At 40.1% G+C, this 15,977-nt stretch overlaps 4 protein-coding genes across 4 annotated transcripts; all 4 read right to left on the reverse strand.

The window, feature by feature from the left end:
* Positions 1–1,607: 1,607 nt before the first annotated feature.
* On the reverse strand, positions 1,608–2,520 carry BDB00DRAFT_892354 (uncharacterized protein; the record flags this gene model as incomplete). The annotated part of the gene is made up of 4 exons (XM_053128488.1): positions 2,407–2,520; positions 2,211–2,330; positions 1,902–2,137; positions 1,608–1,840 (listed from the first exon to the last, which is right to left on the reverse strand). Exons 1-4 carry the CDS (start codon positions 2,493–2,495, stop codon positions 1,608–1,610), a joined length of 678 nt encoding a protein of 225 aa, XP_052982696.1. The 5' UTR covers positions 2,496–2,520.
* A 1,749-nt stretch (positions 2,521–4,269) lies between these two features.
* On the reverse strand, positions 4,270–5,462 carry BDB00DRAFT_869371 (uncharacterized protein; the record flags this gene model as incomplete). Its single annotated transcript, XM_053126595.1, has 6 exons — positions 4,270–4,408; positions 4,469–4,572; positions 4,719–4,808; positions 4,902–4,952; positions 5,065–5,196; positions 5,274–5,462. The coding sequence occupies 6 exons, from the start codon at positions 5,460–5,462 to the stop codon at positions 4,270–4,272; spliced, it is 705 nt and encodes a 234-aa protein (XP_052982697.1).
* A 1,237-nt stretch (positions 5,463–6,699) lies between these two features.
* On the reverse strand, positions 6,700–7,197 carry BDB00DRAFT_869372 (uncharacterized protein; the record flags this gene model as incomplete). The annotated part of the gene is made up of 1 exon (XM_053126596.1): positions 6,700–7,197. The coding sequence occupies one exon, from the start codon at positions 7,195–7,197 to the stop codon at positions 6,700–6,702; it is 498 nt and encodes a 165-aa protein (XP_052982698.1).
* A 3,910-nt stretch (positions 7,198–11,107) lies between these two features.
* On the reverse strand, positions 11,108–15,199 carry BDB00DRAFT_869374 (uncharacterized protein; the record flags this gene model as incomplete). Its single annotated transcript, XM_053126597.1, has 12 exons — positions 11,108–11,910; positions 11,997–12,393; positions 12,458–12,646; positions 12,721–12,809; positions 12,894–13,657; positions 13,808–14,021; positions 14,098–14,185; positions 14,282–14,370; positions 14,459–14,515; positions 14,594–14,685; positions 14,768–14,835; positions 14,900–15,199. 12 exons carry the CDS (start codon positions 15,197–15,199, stop codon positions 11,108–11,110), a joined length of 3,150 nt encoding a protein of 1,049 aa, XP_052982699.1.
* Between the last annotated feature and the right edge of the window lie 778 nt (positions 15,200–15,977).

Genomic DNA, 15,977 nt, shown 5'->3' on the forward strand with positions numbered 1-15,977 from the left:
ATCAAATTTATGTGTTTTATATTCTCTCATTGTAAGAGTATATTTGTAATCAAAACCAAAGCCCTGCTTCTCTTTCTTGAAAAAAATAAAAATAATATCATTTTCATATAACTAGGGATCCACATCGGAATCGAATTGGTTCAGATTGTCAAAGCCCAAGACGATTTCCGACTAAGAATTGTCTTGGAATCGTCTTGGCTTTGGTTGCATAGATTCGAAGAGACAGTCCTTTTCTATATTCTATGATTTCAGTAATTTGTAGAATGTAGAACAATCATTTATATATCACCAAAATATAGCTAAAAACTAGCTCCTTTCTTTATAGGTGATCTCCAAAATTAAGTTGTGTTTTTATCTACATCAAATAATATATGAAAGGAAGGGGACGAGAAACATAGAGAAAACGATGCAAAAAGAAAAAGGATAATAGGGGAAGAGAGGAAAGGAAGAGACGAAATGCTATTCTAAACACCGAAATCAAAAGAGAGCCACAAATGCAGAAGCATTAGCCTTTGATTTGACTCTGGCCTCAATAGATTATGGGTATGGGGGAGCAAGAGGCGGGTCTGAGAGAAGCAGGGATCAGATGGCGTTGAAGTAACCGTGACGCGCATCATTACTTCTTCCTCTACAATGCTACTCACAATGCATTTTTCTCCATGACGTATGGTGCATTTCGTCTGTAATCGCCGATAATTTAGACGAACTTTGAAAAGCTTCAGGGACTCACCATCTCAAGATATTACAAAACTATACTTTAAGAATGCTTTTTTGACCTATTATAAGTAATTATTAAAGTGTAGAAGTTTGAAAAACCTTTTGAAAAGAAAGTTGAAGCCTGTCAAAGTTGGTCGGTCAAGGGCAAATTTCAAGGATTTTAGCAGGTGGAGGGTGAAAATTGAAATGGTAGCACAAGAGCCATCGGAGTTCACGTGCAAAGGAAATAGCGAATCAGATCTACTTTGCCTCTTTTACCTTGATACAGTGTTTCCAGAATTACTTGTCGCACATTTCGCAACCTGTGTCGCACCTCAAAAAAACAGATGTCGGGCTTTCAGAAAAAGGTTGTCGGCATTTTTTTGATCACCCTGTCGCCTTTTTGGTTTTGACTTGTCGCCAAATGAGTTGTTGGGGTATCCTAATATTCAATGTAGTATAAAGACAATATAAAAGACAAAAAATGTTTATTGAAGGAATCAAATCAAGAGACAAAAGTAAACTAAACTGCAGTACACTAAATCAGGTTTCCAATGTGAGTTGGCCAGGGGATAGATGAGTAGCTGATGGGTGGGGATTGGGCTGAGGATTTGTCCTGGAATTGCCTGCGCATATGGCCACAGTACCTTCAGTAAAACAGTAAAACAATGAGAGGCACAAACACAGATAATGAGAGATAAGCACTAGACTAGAGATGGAAAAATGAAGTGTCGATGGAATGGCTTTTATTGATGAGAGTGAGTAACATTATACAAGGGGAGGAGGGGAGGGGGGGGAGGACAATATACAAGGGGAGAGAGAGAGAGAGAACAGATATACAAAGGTAAAAGTTAGTTGGGAAGTTCTTGAGATGGTCGCTTTTTCTTTGTTGTCTGCATCACGTCATTTGATCACCAAGTAGGCCCAGCAGAGTTTCTCCTTTTTCCTTTTGCCCTTTCAATTTGAGCAACTTTGATTCTGTTGGCAACAATGACAGCAAGAGTTTTGACTTGTAAGAGACAATGAAAGAGGGCAGGGAACGCACCAAGATCAGATTGATGGGACATGAGATTGCAGCTTCCAAGTTGAATCATGTGGTATACTTGAGCCTTCAAATCCATTGCATATGTCGTTATATGATAGCCTAGTAAAGAGATCGAAATAAATGAGATTGCTATCGTGGTTTATGCTTTTAATCAAATTACCTTCAACCAGAATTCCAAATACCATTGCGTCTTCGACTTCAATGATATCCAGCATCTTGTTTAACATCCCACGCATTTCCAGCCCAAGCTTCACAAAGTCAGAATGTTCACCATTTCTTTGCTTTGATGGGGGCTTCACTTCACAGGCGGTGATGTCAATCTTCATGTGCCAGGGTCTGATATAATTGAGCCAGTCAGGTTTCATTTGTGTTGATGATTCCAGAGAAGAGTTCGCCCTATATAAAAAGATAAATAAAACAAAAGAAATTAAGTTCTAAACCATACATACTGTATAAGCCTACGTCTTACCATGATTGATAAAAGACTTCTTCGGTAGAAAACAAGTCATCCAACAATGAATCAAGATATAAGTAAACAAAGGTGTCTTCAATCATATATGTGTCACGTTTTCTTGCTATCCGAGGTACTCTATTAGTATGCAATCAAATTCAAAGTATAGAGTGTTAGTAATGTCAATGACCTCCACCCCTTATTCATAACTTACATGTTGAAGAGTATATTGGTCGCCAAGATATCCGTATCGTTACCCTTTTCATAAGCCAGATTCATGACGTCAAGGCACTTTTTCTTCATCGTCGCCCATTTGTCAGTAGTAGTCTAAAAAGAGAATGAGTAAGAAGAATGTAAGGTTTAATTTGTTTTATTTTTTTCTTACCGTAAGTGAATGACACCAAAGAATTAGATCAGAAGAGAATGGAGGACATTTAGCTACATTAGATTTTTTAAAAATATTTATTTATACATTATTTTATATATAACATAATTTATGATCTATTTTTTTTAACATTTTCATTTTTATTTTTTTTAAATGCCAAGACTTCTAATATATCACATGACCTGGAAAAGTTGAAAAATAAACTTTATGTCATTAATTGAAAAATTGAATTAATTCTTAATATAAAAATGGAACAAGAAATATTAACAAATAAATCACAAAATATAAATAGTAAATATTGGTACTTCTTGAATATGAATTATCAAATAAAAATATCTAATTATAAGCATAGAGAAGAGATTAAAAGTATTGATAACATAGAAAAAGTAAAAGAAGAACTTATTAGTAAAATAGGGTATATTCCTGTGTTCTTTTTTTTTGGTAAAAATATTTAATAAATATGATTATAAAGGACCATATGTATTTATGGAAAAAGGATTATTGATTTTATATCATTTAGTTACAGGAAATTCCATCAGAGATATGGAAGATTTTATACCATCTTCTTCATTTCATGAAATATATAAACAAATTTGGGATGATAATAAAAATGAATTGAATAGATTATTTACAGAGTTATTGGAAAATATGTTTTCATCTACTGCTTTGAGAATAATTAATGCTAAAAAAATTAATCCAATAGGATTTAAAAATCAAACTCTTTTCATAGATGGTTATGATAGTAGAATTGACTATTTAAAAAAGGATATAAAGAAAAGAAAATTTTATTCTTATAAGTTCAAAAAAAGTGGCTTAAGGACACAAGTAGTTTGTGATGTTAATGAATTTGCAATATATGTTTCTGAAAGCAAACCATGTAGAAATTATAATGATGGTCAAATGTTTTTAGAAATGAAATTAGAAAATAAATTAAATGAAAATGATTGTCTTACATTTGATGGTGGATATTATTATTACTTTGAGAAATTTATAGAAAATTGTGATAAAAAAGGAAACGATAATATAAATACAAGTAATTTTATGCTTCTAATTAGAAAAAATAAAAATGACGAGTTCACTGATGATGAAATATTATATAATGAGACATTTAGTAGCTTCAGAAGTAAAATTGAAAGTTATTTTGGTTTACTTGGTAATAAATTTAAAAGATTTAATAATAATGGAAGAAATTGTAAAATAACAGATATAAAAATATATAATATACAATTGAAATTAGTACTTTTATTATTAAATATACAAAAGTTTGTTAATATTTATAATATACCTATAAAACCAAACCATATTTTATGGTCTAATGAAAACTTTAATTATCCTAATCCAAATAAAGAAGTAGATAATATTATATACAAGTTTGACTTGGTAAAACTAGCGGAAATGAATAATAGACAATCAGATTACTTATATAATTATTTTGAATATAACAATATGCAAAGATCAAATGAATTAAACATGGATCTGGAAAGTGAAAATGATGAAGAAAATTTTGAAGTAGAAAGAATACTAAGTCATAGAAAATTCAAAAAGAGGATGAAATTTCTGGTAAAATGGAAAAACTATGATGAAACATACAATGAATGGGTGTGGCAAGAAAGCTTTAATGAAACATTAATAATAGATAAGTATTTAGAAACAGTTAAATTTCAAAATTTATTTGAAATATTAATGTTTAGATTATGTCAGGATGTCCTCCAACGACGGACATCCAAAAGTAAGCATCTTGAGTTCATTGAAAATTTCATCATGATGGTCAATATACATAGTGATGGAGTCTTTTTGATTGATGAGAAACGGGAAAATACGGTGTAGGGCCCTAAAAAAGCAGTTAGTATGAGTTTTCATATAATGAGAAAAAACACGCTCTCTAACTTACAAGATACGAGTATCACTGATGTTTCCTTGTGTCATAGCTAAATGTGATGATACTTCCCAAAACGTCTTTAATTCAGAAACCACATCAAAGTCACCAATCATCCACTATATAGGGTAAAATAAGTGAGTCACCATTCCCATTCAGGACAAAAGGTAAATCTAAACTTACATTTGTCGTTACAGCTGGGCCAGGGTTCAATTAAGTCGTATAAATGTAAATTGGTGCAGCTGGGGTGGTAAGTGTCACTAACAAAAGAGTCGTCCAAGCCTTCAGGTTCCTTGGGGGAGTAAATGTTGGAGATGATTGGCGACAAATCACAAGGGAAGGGTTCTTCGACGTCCTATAAGATTTAAAGAGGTTAAATAAAAAAAACAATAATATACAGTCGACCCCCGTTAACGTCAACCCTCAGGGTACCAGTAAAAGTGTTGACCATATCGATGGTTGACGACCACCGGGGGTAGAGAATAGGCAAAATCTTTAACTATTAAATTTGAAAGGGTACCAGCGAATCGTTTGACGCTATCGGGGGTTGACGTTATCGGGGTTGACGTTAATGGGGGTATACTGTATACGCTGTCAATGTGGTGCCTTACCTTCACGTTAACGTTAATGTTGCTGCCTTCTGGTACTTGCACGGTGTTGCCAATTTGCGTAACTGAACTAGAGATATTGCCGACTGAGATGTTGCCACCAGTTACTTGACATGATTGAGCTTTCAGAATATTCTATATTTATATATTCAAAAAAGAGTGAGTGAGTTTTTGTTTATTTATCATGCCATATCCTATTCTTCATAACTTACCTCCATAGTACTTAAGAACTTCCAAGCAGCTTCTCCTTTTCCATTGTGATCACCTTTCGCTAGATGGCTAAGATCATCCAAAACCAATTGTAGCGGTAACTTGTCAGCATCAGGATTTTTTTCTTTATGGTATTTGATAGCGTCTTCCACTTTCCAATCGTTAAATCTTACGCGAGCAAAGTAAGACATTGGTTTTTCGAATACGAAGAGGTGATAAACAAGGGAAATTGTTATTTCCACCACCGCAATTTCCGGCCAATCACTGTATGTGACTGACTGCTCCGCAGGTTATTGGTGGTGTTGATGTTTTTTCCCCTCTCCCTTTTTACCTTGCACAATGGGTTTTTACCTTCGTCCATCATACAAGCAATTTGACAGTCTTGTTTCTTTGCTGTGATCTTTGGACAAAGGGGGACTCTTTATAAGGTAAAATGTATCAAGAAAAAAAATTCCGTTATCAAAATGAAAGACTGATCCTACTGTTTGTTTTTAGGTTGTCCATTGCTGTTATGTTGGATTAAGACGACTCAAGCTATCTTACTATAGAGAACACCTCTTTATCTCTTGGTCACTACTTTTGGATTTGATGTCTGGATAAACCGAGAATTCCGTCCTTCTGATTTGATGTTGACGCTCAACTCTATACGATTCGTTTCTGCGCTTTATGCTTTTTGCATAGATTACCCAGAGTTGTGGCATGTGTAGTGTTTGATATTGAATTCTTCGGGTTTGGTCAACTGGATGGGTTACAATGGACACTATCTATTCAGCGCTTGCATAGCTTACCCTGATAACGTGATAGCAGACCTTCTCAACTTATGCTTTGCATATTTAACCAAGGGCTGGGTTCATTGTTCTCATCTTGTTCTGATTGGACTAAAAGGCATTTGATTCTTTGCTGTGATCTTTGGACAAAGGGGGACTTTATAAGGTAAAATGTATCAAGAAAAAAACTTCCTTGATCAAAATGAAAGACTGATCCTACTGTTTGTTTTTAAGTGCTTCGAGGTGATATTTGTTTGTTTGGCAGTCTACAACAACAACAGCAACAAAATGATGATCGAAAGGGGCAAGAACCACCATCACCAATTCCAACAACATATCAAGGACATGATTGAACAGGCAGCTCCTTTGTGTAGAAACCCATGTCCACCACTTGTTGTAAGATACAATATACATGTATATTTGTCCATGATAGGAAAGTAAGCAATAGTTACTAATCTTGTCATTATTTTATGGGAATTGTTATTTCCACCCCCCACTTTTACTATTTCCACCCCGGGCAAAAATCAGGGTAATTTCGTAGGACTTTTTTGAGGTGGTCAGTCATGTTTATTCGGGACGAGGGCGTGTTTACATTTGGGCATGTACGGCTATTATGCCCCGATTGCCGACAAACTCCACAGCGCCTGCCGCCACTGCCACTTTAAATTAGCTCAAAGCCAGATGGCTCCCTTCTCGTTGATGAGGAATCGTTGGTTCGTCGGTTGACTGCACCGGCAGGTCTTCCTCGAGTTCTCTCTTGTCGTAGAGGACTCTGTATAAGCTCTGATGGGCAGTACAACAACTCCAGCAAGTTCCTCCGGACTGCCACCTGTTGATGCGGAGCCAATTCTACATATCTAGCGTTGATCTGCTCCATTATGTGTTGGTCGTTTGTAAGTGCACAGGCAGAGGGATGACCAGACAAGTCGTCGACGTCCAAATCATGGTTGTGCTCGTTGATGCGAGCATTCAAAAACCATTGCCCCTGGCACTTGCTTGCAAATCGTTCAAAGGGACAGTCTATCTTCCTCGTCCCGGCATTTCTCTTCCTGTTGTCCTCTGTCAAGCCGAGGCGGTTTCTGCATTCATCGGCTCGGTCATAGTGAAGCAACACGTTCTTCAACTGTCTATCCTTGCCTTTCCTGGAGCGGCGGGTCATTATGCGAAGCCTTGTATCTGCGCGAAATCCTTTGCATAATCAAAGAGCTCTGCATAATCAGGAAACGGTCCTTCGCGGGGATCGTCGTTCACGAAAATTGGCAATTCGTTGGGATTCATTACAAAGATCAAAAAGCGCGACAGGACGCCTTGCTGAAGAACATATGAAATTACCCTAATTTTTGCCCGGGGGGTGGAAATAAACAATTCCCTATTTTATTATTATTATAGTGCCATGTCATCTATCCTCCTCTTAAAACCGAACGCTGTTGACAATATTCTCAAGCTATTCATGAACTCTGGAACAAGGTGCGCTCTCATCAGTGCGCGTGGTGGAGACGACAAGAAGCCGGAAACGACGATCCTCAGCCCAATCCCCACCCTATCAGTTACCCACCTATCCCCTGGCCAACTCACAATGGAAACCCAATTTAGATGATTTGATTTGGTTCCTTCAATAAACTTTTTTTGTATCTTTACTGTCTTTTTATATTGTCTTTATACTACATTGAATATTAGGATACCCCAACAACTCATTTGGCGACAAGTCAAAACCAAAAAGGCGACAGGGTGATCAAAAAAATGCCGACAACCTTTTTCTGAAAGCCCGACATCTGTTTTTTTGAGGTGCGACACAGGTTGCGAAATGTGCGACAAGTAATTCCGGAAACACTGTATTATGCCCTACATAAGCAAGCGCCAGAAAGCGGCACGAGCGAGACAACGTCACGAATTTGGACGTATTACCGTTGAGGCATTTGAGAGAAGCGAAGAAGTCTCTGTTTTAGCTGAGAAAACACCAGATTCTGAAGCTGTTCCTGCTGATTGATAGCTCTTGGAATTAAGTAGCGGAATGGTTGGGCGCGCTGCTACCCAGCTACCCCTCGTTTGGACCCAAAACGCGGGAAGCGGTCTGAGAGGCGTTTATACGAAGGACTCGCCAACGACAAAGTGGAGGAAAGGGAAAGAATCCGACGCTGCTGTTAAAATGTCATCCAAGTTGACTGACCACGGCTTTACAACTGATAAAAGCACTGATCAGCAGGCTTTGTCTCGGGCAGAAGAAGAAGCAAACAAAGAAGCAGCCCAGCAAAAGAAACATGAAGCTATACTCGAAGCTCATAAGAGCCTAACTACACTCGTTACACCCAATGCTAATGCTCAAAATGCTTTTAATGAAGCTGGCGCGTTTCATATATGCAAGCTAAAGGCTGTGCACCGATATTTCTACTATCAGCTAAAGGGAAACAAGAAGATCAAGAGCTCTGAGCTTGCTGCTACTGACATCTGGACCGATGCATCGAAAGACTACAGGCCAAAAGCAATTCGATGCTGGGCAAACGAGTACCTCGATTTCGGTTTTATTTCCAAACATCAGCAAGGAAAAAATTCAAAGCGCGAATCGATTTTGAGCGATGAGACGATCAAGGAGCGAATCCGTACATGGATCAGCAAAGAAAAGGTCGAGCAGCGTAACCTCCCAGACCTATTGAAGTTTGTCAATGAAGTAGTACTACCTGACGTGCTCGGTGTTCCTGGGTCGGTGTCCCATACCACTTTATGGCGATTTATGCGTGAATGGGGCTATGTGTATCGCAAGAACAACAAGGATGTTTATTATGACGGACACGAACGAGATGATGTAGTCAAATATCGTCTAGAATGGGCTAAGAGAATGATGGAATATCAAAAGCGCATGGATACCTATCAAGTCGACACTGTTGAGAACGTGATCCCACCTACGTTGGAGTCTGGCCAAAAGAAACTTGCTCTTGTAACGCATGATGAGACAACGTTTTATGCTAACGACGGAAAGCAGACTCTTTGGCTGGGGAAAGGAGAAACGATCTTGCGCAACAAAACCCCGGGACAGTCTATCATGGTGTCTTAATTCCAATGTGCATGCCATGGAACGATGCGATCCGCAGCTTGGACATCTCAAACCTATTTCTATGCTGGAAGCAACAGAGAGGGCTATTGGACAAGCAAGGATATGATCAAACAGCTTACAGAGGATGCTATCTCTTTATTTGAGCTGATACATCCAGACGCTCAAGCTGTTTTTAATTTTGATCAAAGCAGCAATCATAATGCGTATCCTCGCAATGCATTGCTTGCTCAAAACATGTGTAAAACTCCTAAACGCTGCGGTGTAATTGATGACAAACACGATCCGGCAAATCACGAATTTCGTTCTGGCGCATACATTTGCAAGAAACTTAGTAAACAAGTTGAGCAGGATATGTACGAAAAGTTCCAAGAAAATGTCATCAAGCGAAAACGAGGAGTAGAAAATAAAATTGCTACCAAGCAATGGGTCTGTTAGTTTAAAGGCGTGGAAAAGATATTGAAGGAGCGTGGACTTTGGTGCGATGAGGATCCATACCGACCCGAAAAATCTTGGCAAAATGGAGCCCGAGATGGATAGAAGATGTTGCGCTAGACACTTCCTCGCAGTGCAACCTGATTTTCAGCAGCAAAAGACAGCATTTCATGAAGCAGTAGAAGAAGCAGGTCATATCTTCGAACTCTATCCAAAATTTTACTGCGAATGTAACTGGATTGAACGATACTGGGGTGCTGCCAAAAGGGAAGCGAGAATAAAGTGCGACTACACTTTTAAAGGCCTGAAGGCAAATCTACCAACAATCCTCGATGGATTATCATATCTCCAGCTAATCAAGAGCCTGTTCTCATTCGCCGGTTTTATAACAGAGCTTGGCGTTTTATCGATGCTTACTCTCAAGAGAAACTAACACAAGAAGCATTAGAAAATGTTACAAGATACTCTTCCAGAATATTAACTTCCCATCGTCGCGTGGGTCAGAATGATTTAGCACTATTACATGTATTACCAAATAAAGAAGCGGAATTTTAAAATTGAAAATTGAAACAAAATAAAAGTTTTGGCGATTACAGACGAAATGCACCATACTACTTTACTAGATTTAGCATGGCTTCTCTATCAGTTGGGTCAAGTTTGTGCATTCCAACTGAGATTGTGCATCCTAGGGCCGTTAAGAGAAGTATCTTACTCATTCACCCTTTGTCTTTCATGAGACACTATACACGCGTAGAGACACAGTAGCTGTGTGTACTACCAGTTGTGGTTCAATTCCTACAATATAATATGATATCATTGCTTTATGGTTCGTCACCGCTCACAGCACTTTTTTTCATAACGTACTATGCCTTGCCAATCGTAACACAGCTCATTCATGACCTACTACTATGAGATTTATCTTGTGGTTCCTAATTGACCCATCAATTAAGTTGGTACAATTCGAGCATGGTGCTTTTCTGTCATCCGCTTCCTCCCTTGCCTTCTATCAGACATAATATGCACCCATACATAACGCGGGTTGTAGTATTTTTTCCTACACTTAAAAAACGATCTTACTTTAAATACTATCCATCCTTTTACTATGAAATGCAGTTTGATTCTTTAACAGTGGAATGTTACAGCTATGTGAGAGTAGATTATATATTATTTTTTTGAGCTTGCTATTTGTACCAAGCATTGAAATCTTCTTTCTTTCCAAATAGCGTTCATATTTATTATTATATTTAGCTACATATTGAGTATCATCGAAGATACGGATTTTTTTTCTCTTTCATATGATATACCCGATTCGATTCTTCGATTCCCTCAAAGAACCGGTGGGAATCGTCTCGTGCGGAACCCTACGATGTAACAAACAACATCATCTCGTTGATAATTTTAAACGTTAATGAAAAAGTGGCTTTATGAGTGGATTGGTATGTACAATGTTGATAGGACAAACTAGAGACGAAAGAGGAAATGTGTACGAAAAGAATAAAAAATGGGGGAGGATAAACAGAGAGAGAGAGAGAACATAGTTGTAATAAAGAAAATAGCAATGGTAGTAATAAAAATATATAAGTCAAGTTTAGACCTCTTCGCTCCCTCTCAATACCATATTTTTCAAAAACTTTTGCAAAACATGGCGCATACGTTGAGGAGTCATTTTCGGCGAGTATCGTCGGACACGATATTCTAAGCATCGTGTAACAATGTCCTTGGGCACAAACGATCGTTGCATTTGTTCTGTAGTCATAATGTCATTCTCATGAATGCTACTACTGCTTTCACTGCCCTGTCGACGCCGAGTCGCAGTACTTGCGCTGCTGCCAGGAAACCCACGGGGTGGCTCGCGTTTGGGAAGCATCACAGAGGTCGCTGGACGACTATAGTAGAACGACGGAGACATCCAATTCGCATGTGCATTCTTTTGAGCCGAGGCAGAGTACCACGTTGGTGACATGGACATGCTTGGAAGAATGGTATTTGTAAACGAGGGCTGGTATATTGGTGGAGGCGGTGGAGGGATTGGATTTCTGCTGGAAGCAGCACCAAGCGGTAATGAGCTGAAGGAGGGAAGACTACGCACAGATTCACTGTCAGCTCCCACGGACGACTGTCTGTGATGGTGGCTATCGGCTGGTGCTGCTGTAGCTGTTGCTGCTGCTGCTGACGTCTGAGTAGTCATACCAGATGTGCTAATGCTTGGGTGCGCGTGTGGTGAAGAAACGGCGCCTAGCTGAGGCGAGGAAGGCACGGATCCCGCTTGAGATCCACCTGGAATGGACATGTGTCGATAGCTGCTCCGCAAAGCAAACTCGGGTGGAATGATATCCAGTGTCACCGTGTCCGATTCATGCAAGGATTGGATTGTTTGAAGAATCTCCGGGACTATTTCAAAAGCAGACAACAACAGACGTGATTAGCTTTACATAAACAAGAGGTAACGCGAGAAAAGAGAGAAGCTTAAAATTTACCATAAACATATTCCAAAAAGTCTCTGTTTTTGAATATTCGTCTTTCCTGCATGCGCTGGATGATCTTGTGCCAAAAGTTTGTCCGTGCGCTCCAGTAGGGCCATCCATACTGCATGAGGACAATTATGTTGCCAGCTTTCTCGTCCCATCGCATCGCCGAATCGATAGATGCCATTCCTCCTCGTTGTTCCGATTCGCTGTCGAGACTTACAATCAGGTGTTTAATGCAGCGAACAACAAGCCCTTCCTGCGTCACCCGCATCATGCCGAACTCGTGTCCGTTGAACACTGTTGCTACGGTACGACAATCAATCTCGTCCGCAATAAAATCTTTTTCGTTCAGGGCTGCTGGTATAGGAAACACTGAAAGAATAATGGCAATTTCAAGCGTGGATTGCTATATGATATTCTTTGTTAGTCTCCCCTGTTCTCAACAATAAATGAAAATTCCTTTGAATTACCTGAATGCTTCCAACAAGTAAGTAAATTACACCAATGTTGTATAATACACGAAAAGCAAACATGAATGGGATATCGAATTCGGGTGCTTTGCTTCCTTCTCCCTTTTCTTGTCGTCGCTGCACTTCGATACGATCACAAATGCTCTGTGACAGTTTGAGTGCTTTGGCCAAATTACCAGGTACTGAGGGCTATAACGTCAAACCTGTCACTTAGTGATATGTTTGGTCTACTTTTGAACAACACCGACATGAACAACATTTACCGAAGACAAAGCTAAATCACTCCGTACTAGCAGAACAGCGTTACAAACATCAAATGGCAGATTGTAAGCATCGATCACTCGGCACAATTCTATGCCAGAAAAAGATATTTCTTGGGTTAGAAACACAAAAAACAGGGAGCCTGCTCAGACTTGAACGGGAAAATATTTTATACCTTCTTCCCAACCACCAAATACCGTGTTCCAATTAGTTTTCGGTGAAGTCATGGACCCCCACTGCCAAAGATCCACAAGATGCCGCATGCAATCTGCAGCCTTGCTTAGGATTTGCAGTGCATCATCAACCCCTCGCATACAATACGCATTCAATCCTTCACCACGATCAGGTATATTATCCAGCTTGAGTTTTTTGGTATGTCGTTGCGGTGGCTCAACAAGACGCGTCAAGTTCATCGAGGTGCTATTGCTGTTGTTGTCGCCGTTCGTGGTATCCTCATTTTCGGGTGCGCTTCGTTTTCGTGATGATGATGATGATGATCCTTGTTGCTGTTGTAGCTGTTCATGCGATGATGCCGATGTCGATACATTTGTTGTCAAAGTCGCCTCTTGTTTGTCACGGTTTGAAGCCGATGAAGACGACGACGACGACGATGGGCGGGTATTATTATCTGTGCTGTTGTTTGGAAAACTCGGTCGGATGGCGCAAATTGGAATCAGACAGGATTTTTCTTGATGAGGGTCCTCGGCAGCACAAACAGCTCGATAATATTCGTACCCAAATTGAACAAATTGTGCTGATGCTGCCATGAATTCGCACATGAAGGCTACCAGCACATGCAAATCCTCCGGTTGTTCGCTACTATCCGGCCCATCTTTGGCTTGATCATCTAGATCAAGACGTACGTTGCCACGTTGTTCCTTCATGTATTGGAATCGATTCGTGTGCGACAAAAAGTCAAGTCGTCCTAAACCGGTGTAACTGTACAGGTACACAAGAATAGTGTTGTCGGTGTGTGTGTGTGGGAGGTTGTGAGTGGAAATTCACGGATGGGTTCAGCATTTTAAGTCTTTCTTTCCGTCACCCGTCTAGCTTGTCCAAGAAAAATCCCTCTCCCGAAATAACCCTTACCCGCAACAATCCAGCATGGCGCATGTGAACTTTACCAGCTCTCCCCAGTTGTGTTGCTGAATATAGTATCGCTGGCCAGTCATCATATACTGTTCAAACTTATTGTATGAGATGACAATGTAGTGTTTGCTGTCAGTGGACTTCACAGTTGGCGGCCTGTCCCGGCGTGTAAGCAGAATGCGCTGTTTCCAAAGTCGTTGTAAAAGCTCGGTAACTACGATATACCATAACGTATGGTCATTAATTTCTTCATCTTTCTCTTTGGAGCAGTAACCCACTAAACTATTTACCTAACACTTTGATGCATTTTTCGCTATGTTGCTTTTGGATTGTTTCCATGGACTGTGCGTAATGTGTCAATAGATCAATTGCCCGAATCTACAAAAACGATCGCATCGACAGACCCTGTGAGCTTCAAACAGCTTTATCCGTATATTCCAACCTTCCTTGATTTGGTGTCCCCCTTAAACTCACAAGGTACTTGTATGCATGTCGTGGATAAGCTTGAATATAGTCGAACAGCACTTGGAATGCCTGAAGACTATCGCTTTCTTCCAGGTACGCTATGAGAATGGTTTAGTCAGCCAAAACTCGCCCTTAACAATAGTTTTTTAGCCTTGGTCCTGTTCTCTCTATCCCTTGTATCCTTACCAGTTGCATTTTCCACGATCGTCGACTGAATCAAAGCGGGCAACGATGCAAAAAACTCTAACGTATATATGAAAAAATAAGGTTTTTGCACAATGACATAGGGTACCTTAAAAGTAGGATGAAGCAACGACTTACTGCTCATATCGGAGTCTCTCCCCGGATCAATATGATCTGCAAGCTCTACTAGATACTTTTGAAAAATATCGTTTTGCCCACTGTTTGTTTGCCTAACCCATTAACCAATTGCTCGTGTGAGTTCCATGACTCTCTCGAAGCTCTTTTTCCCCCACAGCCTCCAATAGCACTTACAACATAATGAAACTCTGTATCGCTTTCTCGGTGTTGCCCTCTTTGACGCTCTGGCTATGACTATTAAACTAGATGATCCTTATGTCAGCAAGGGCGTGTCCAATATCAAAAAGTGTGCTATCTTCACTTTACTTCAGCTTCAAACTGGTAAGCATATTCGTCACTCTCAGTGCCGCCTTCCGGCTCTTCATTGCTGTTGGCGCGAATATCTTTTGATGATGAATGGTCATTAGTTGTGGCGCTGGCGGTGGTAGCTTCACGATTGGAAGGCAAAGTAGAAGGAGAGGTTGTAGCTGCTGTTGCTGTTGTTGGCTCGAGGAGAGTCGTCGTGGCAGTTGTTGTCACGGGTGGAGAGGAATCGGTTGTTGCGCCTTCCTGTGGCGTAATCCTAGGTTGTGGCTGTTCTCCAGGATTGTCGGGCGGTTGCGACATTTGTGGTGAGGCGTGTGGTGCGGTGACAAAGTAATAATGAGAATAATGAATGGAAAAGTAAGAGCGAAAACTAAAGCGGGTGCTCTGGCTGTTGTTGCTGTCTGATACTGTGAATGGAAGAGTATCACTAGTCGGTCAAAGTAGAGATAAAAGAAGAAAGAGACGGTGTGTAAAAAAGAGAAAAACAGGAAAGAAGAAGAAGGAAAGAAAGGCAGTGTCCAATATGGGAGTGGTGTGCAAAAAAGCGGCGTGCGTGTGTGTGTTGTGTGTTGTGGTTGTGTGTGTGGGGGGAGGGGAGGGGGGGTGGGTTCTCCACTGTATTTACCCTCTTTCTAAGTAATCTCCATTTTTGAAACGCAGCAACAAAAACGAATAACCCTTTATTTCTTTCTTTCTTATGCTGTGGGGTTGCATGCTATGGTCCTTGTGCTGACGATGATACCAGCGAGTATCCGGTAAGTATACAGTACAAGGAGGGACGCTGGTGGATATACAAACCTCCGCGGAAAAAGGGCCAGCCCTTAAAAACAACCTAGAGCGCTCCTTGCTTTCATTACCTAAGCGAAAAGCTTAGTGCCGTGGTTGGGGCCAGCCTCGGGTTCCGCTAGCTTCCCATTCTGACTTGCTAAATGCTTCTTAGTTCCCGTCGTCCCTCTTATCATATTTACAACAGAGCCTGCATTCAAAATGGGGTGGTACAAGAGAGACGATAGACTACAGTCGCTCAGTGCAAGGAGAGCTCAGGAAAGTGGGGTTGTTGAACAATAGAGTGTGTATG

The sequence above is a fragment of the Zychaea mexicana genome (genome assembly GCF_025766255.1).
Source record: "Zychaea mexicana strain RSA 1403 chromosome Unknown BDB00scaffold_14, whole genome shotgun sequence".
NCBI lineage: Eukaryota > Fungi > Mucoromycota > Mucoromycetes > Mucorales > Lichtheimiaceae > Zychaea > Zychaea mexicana.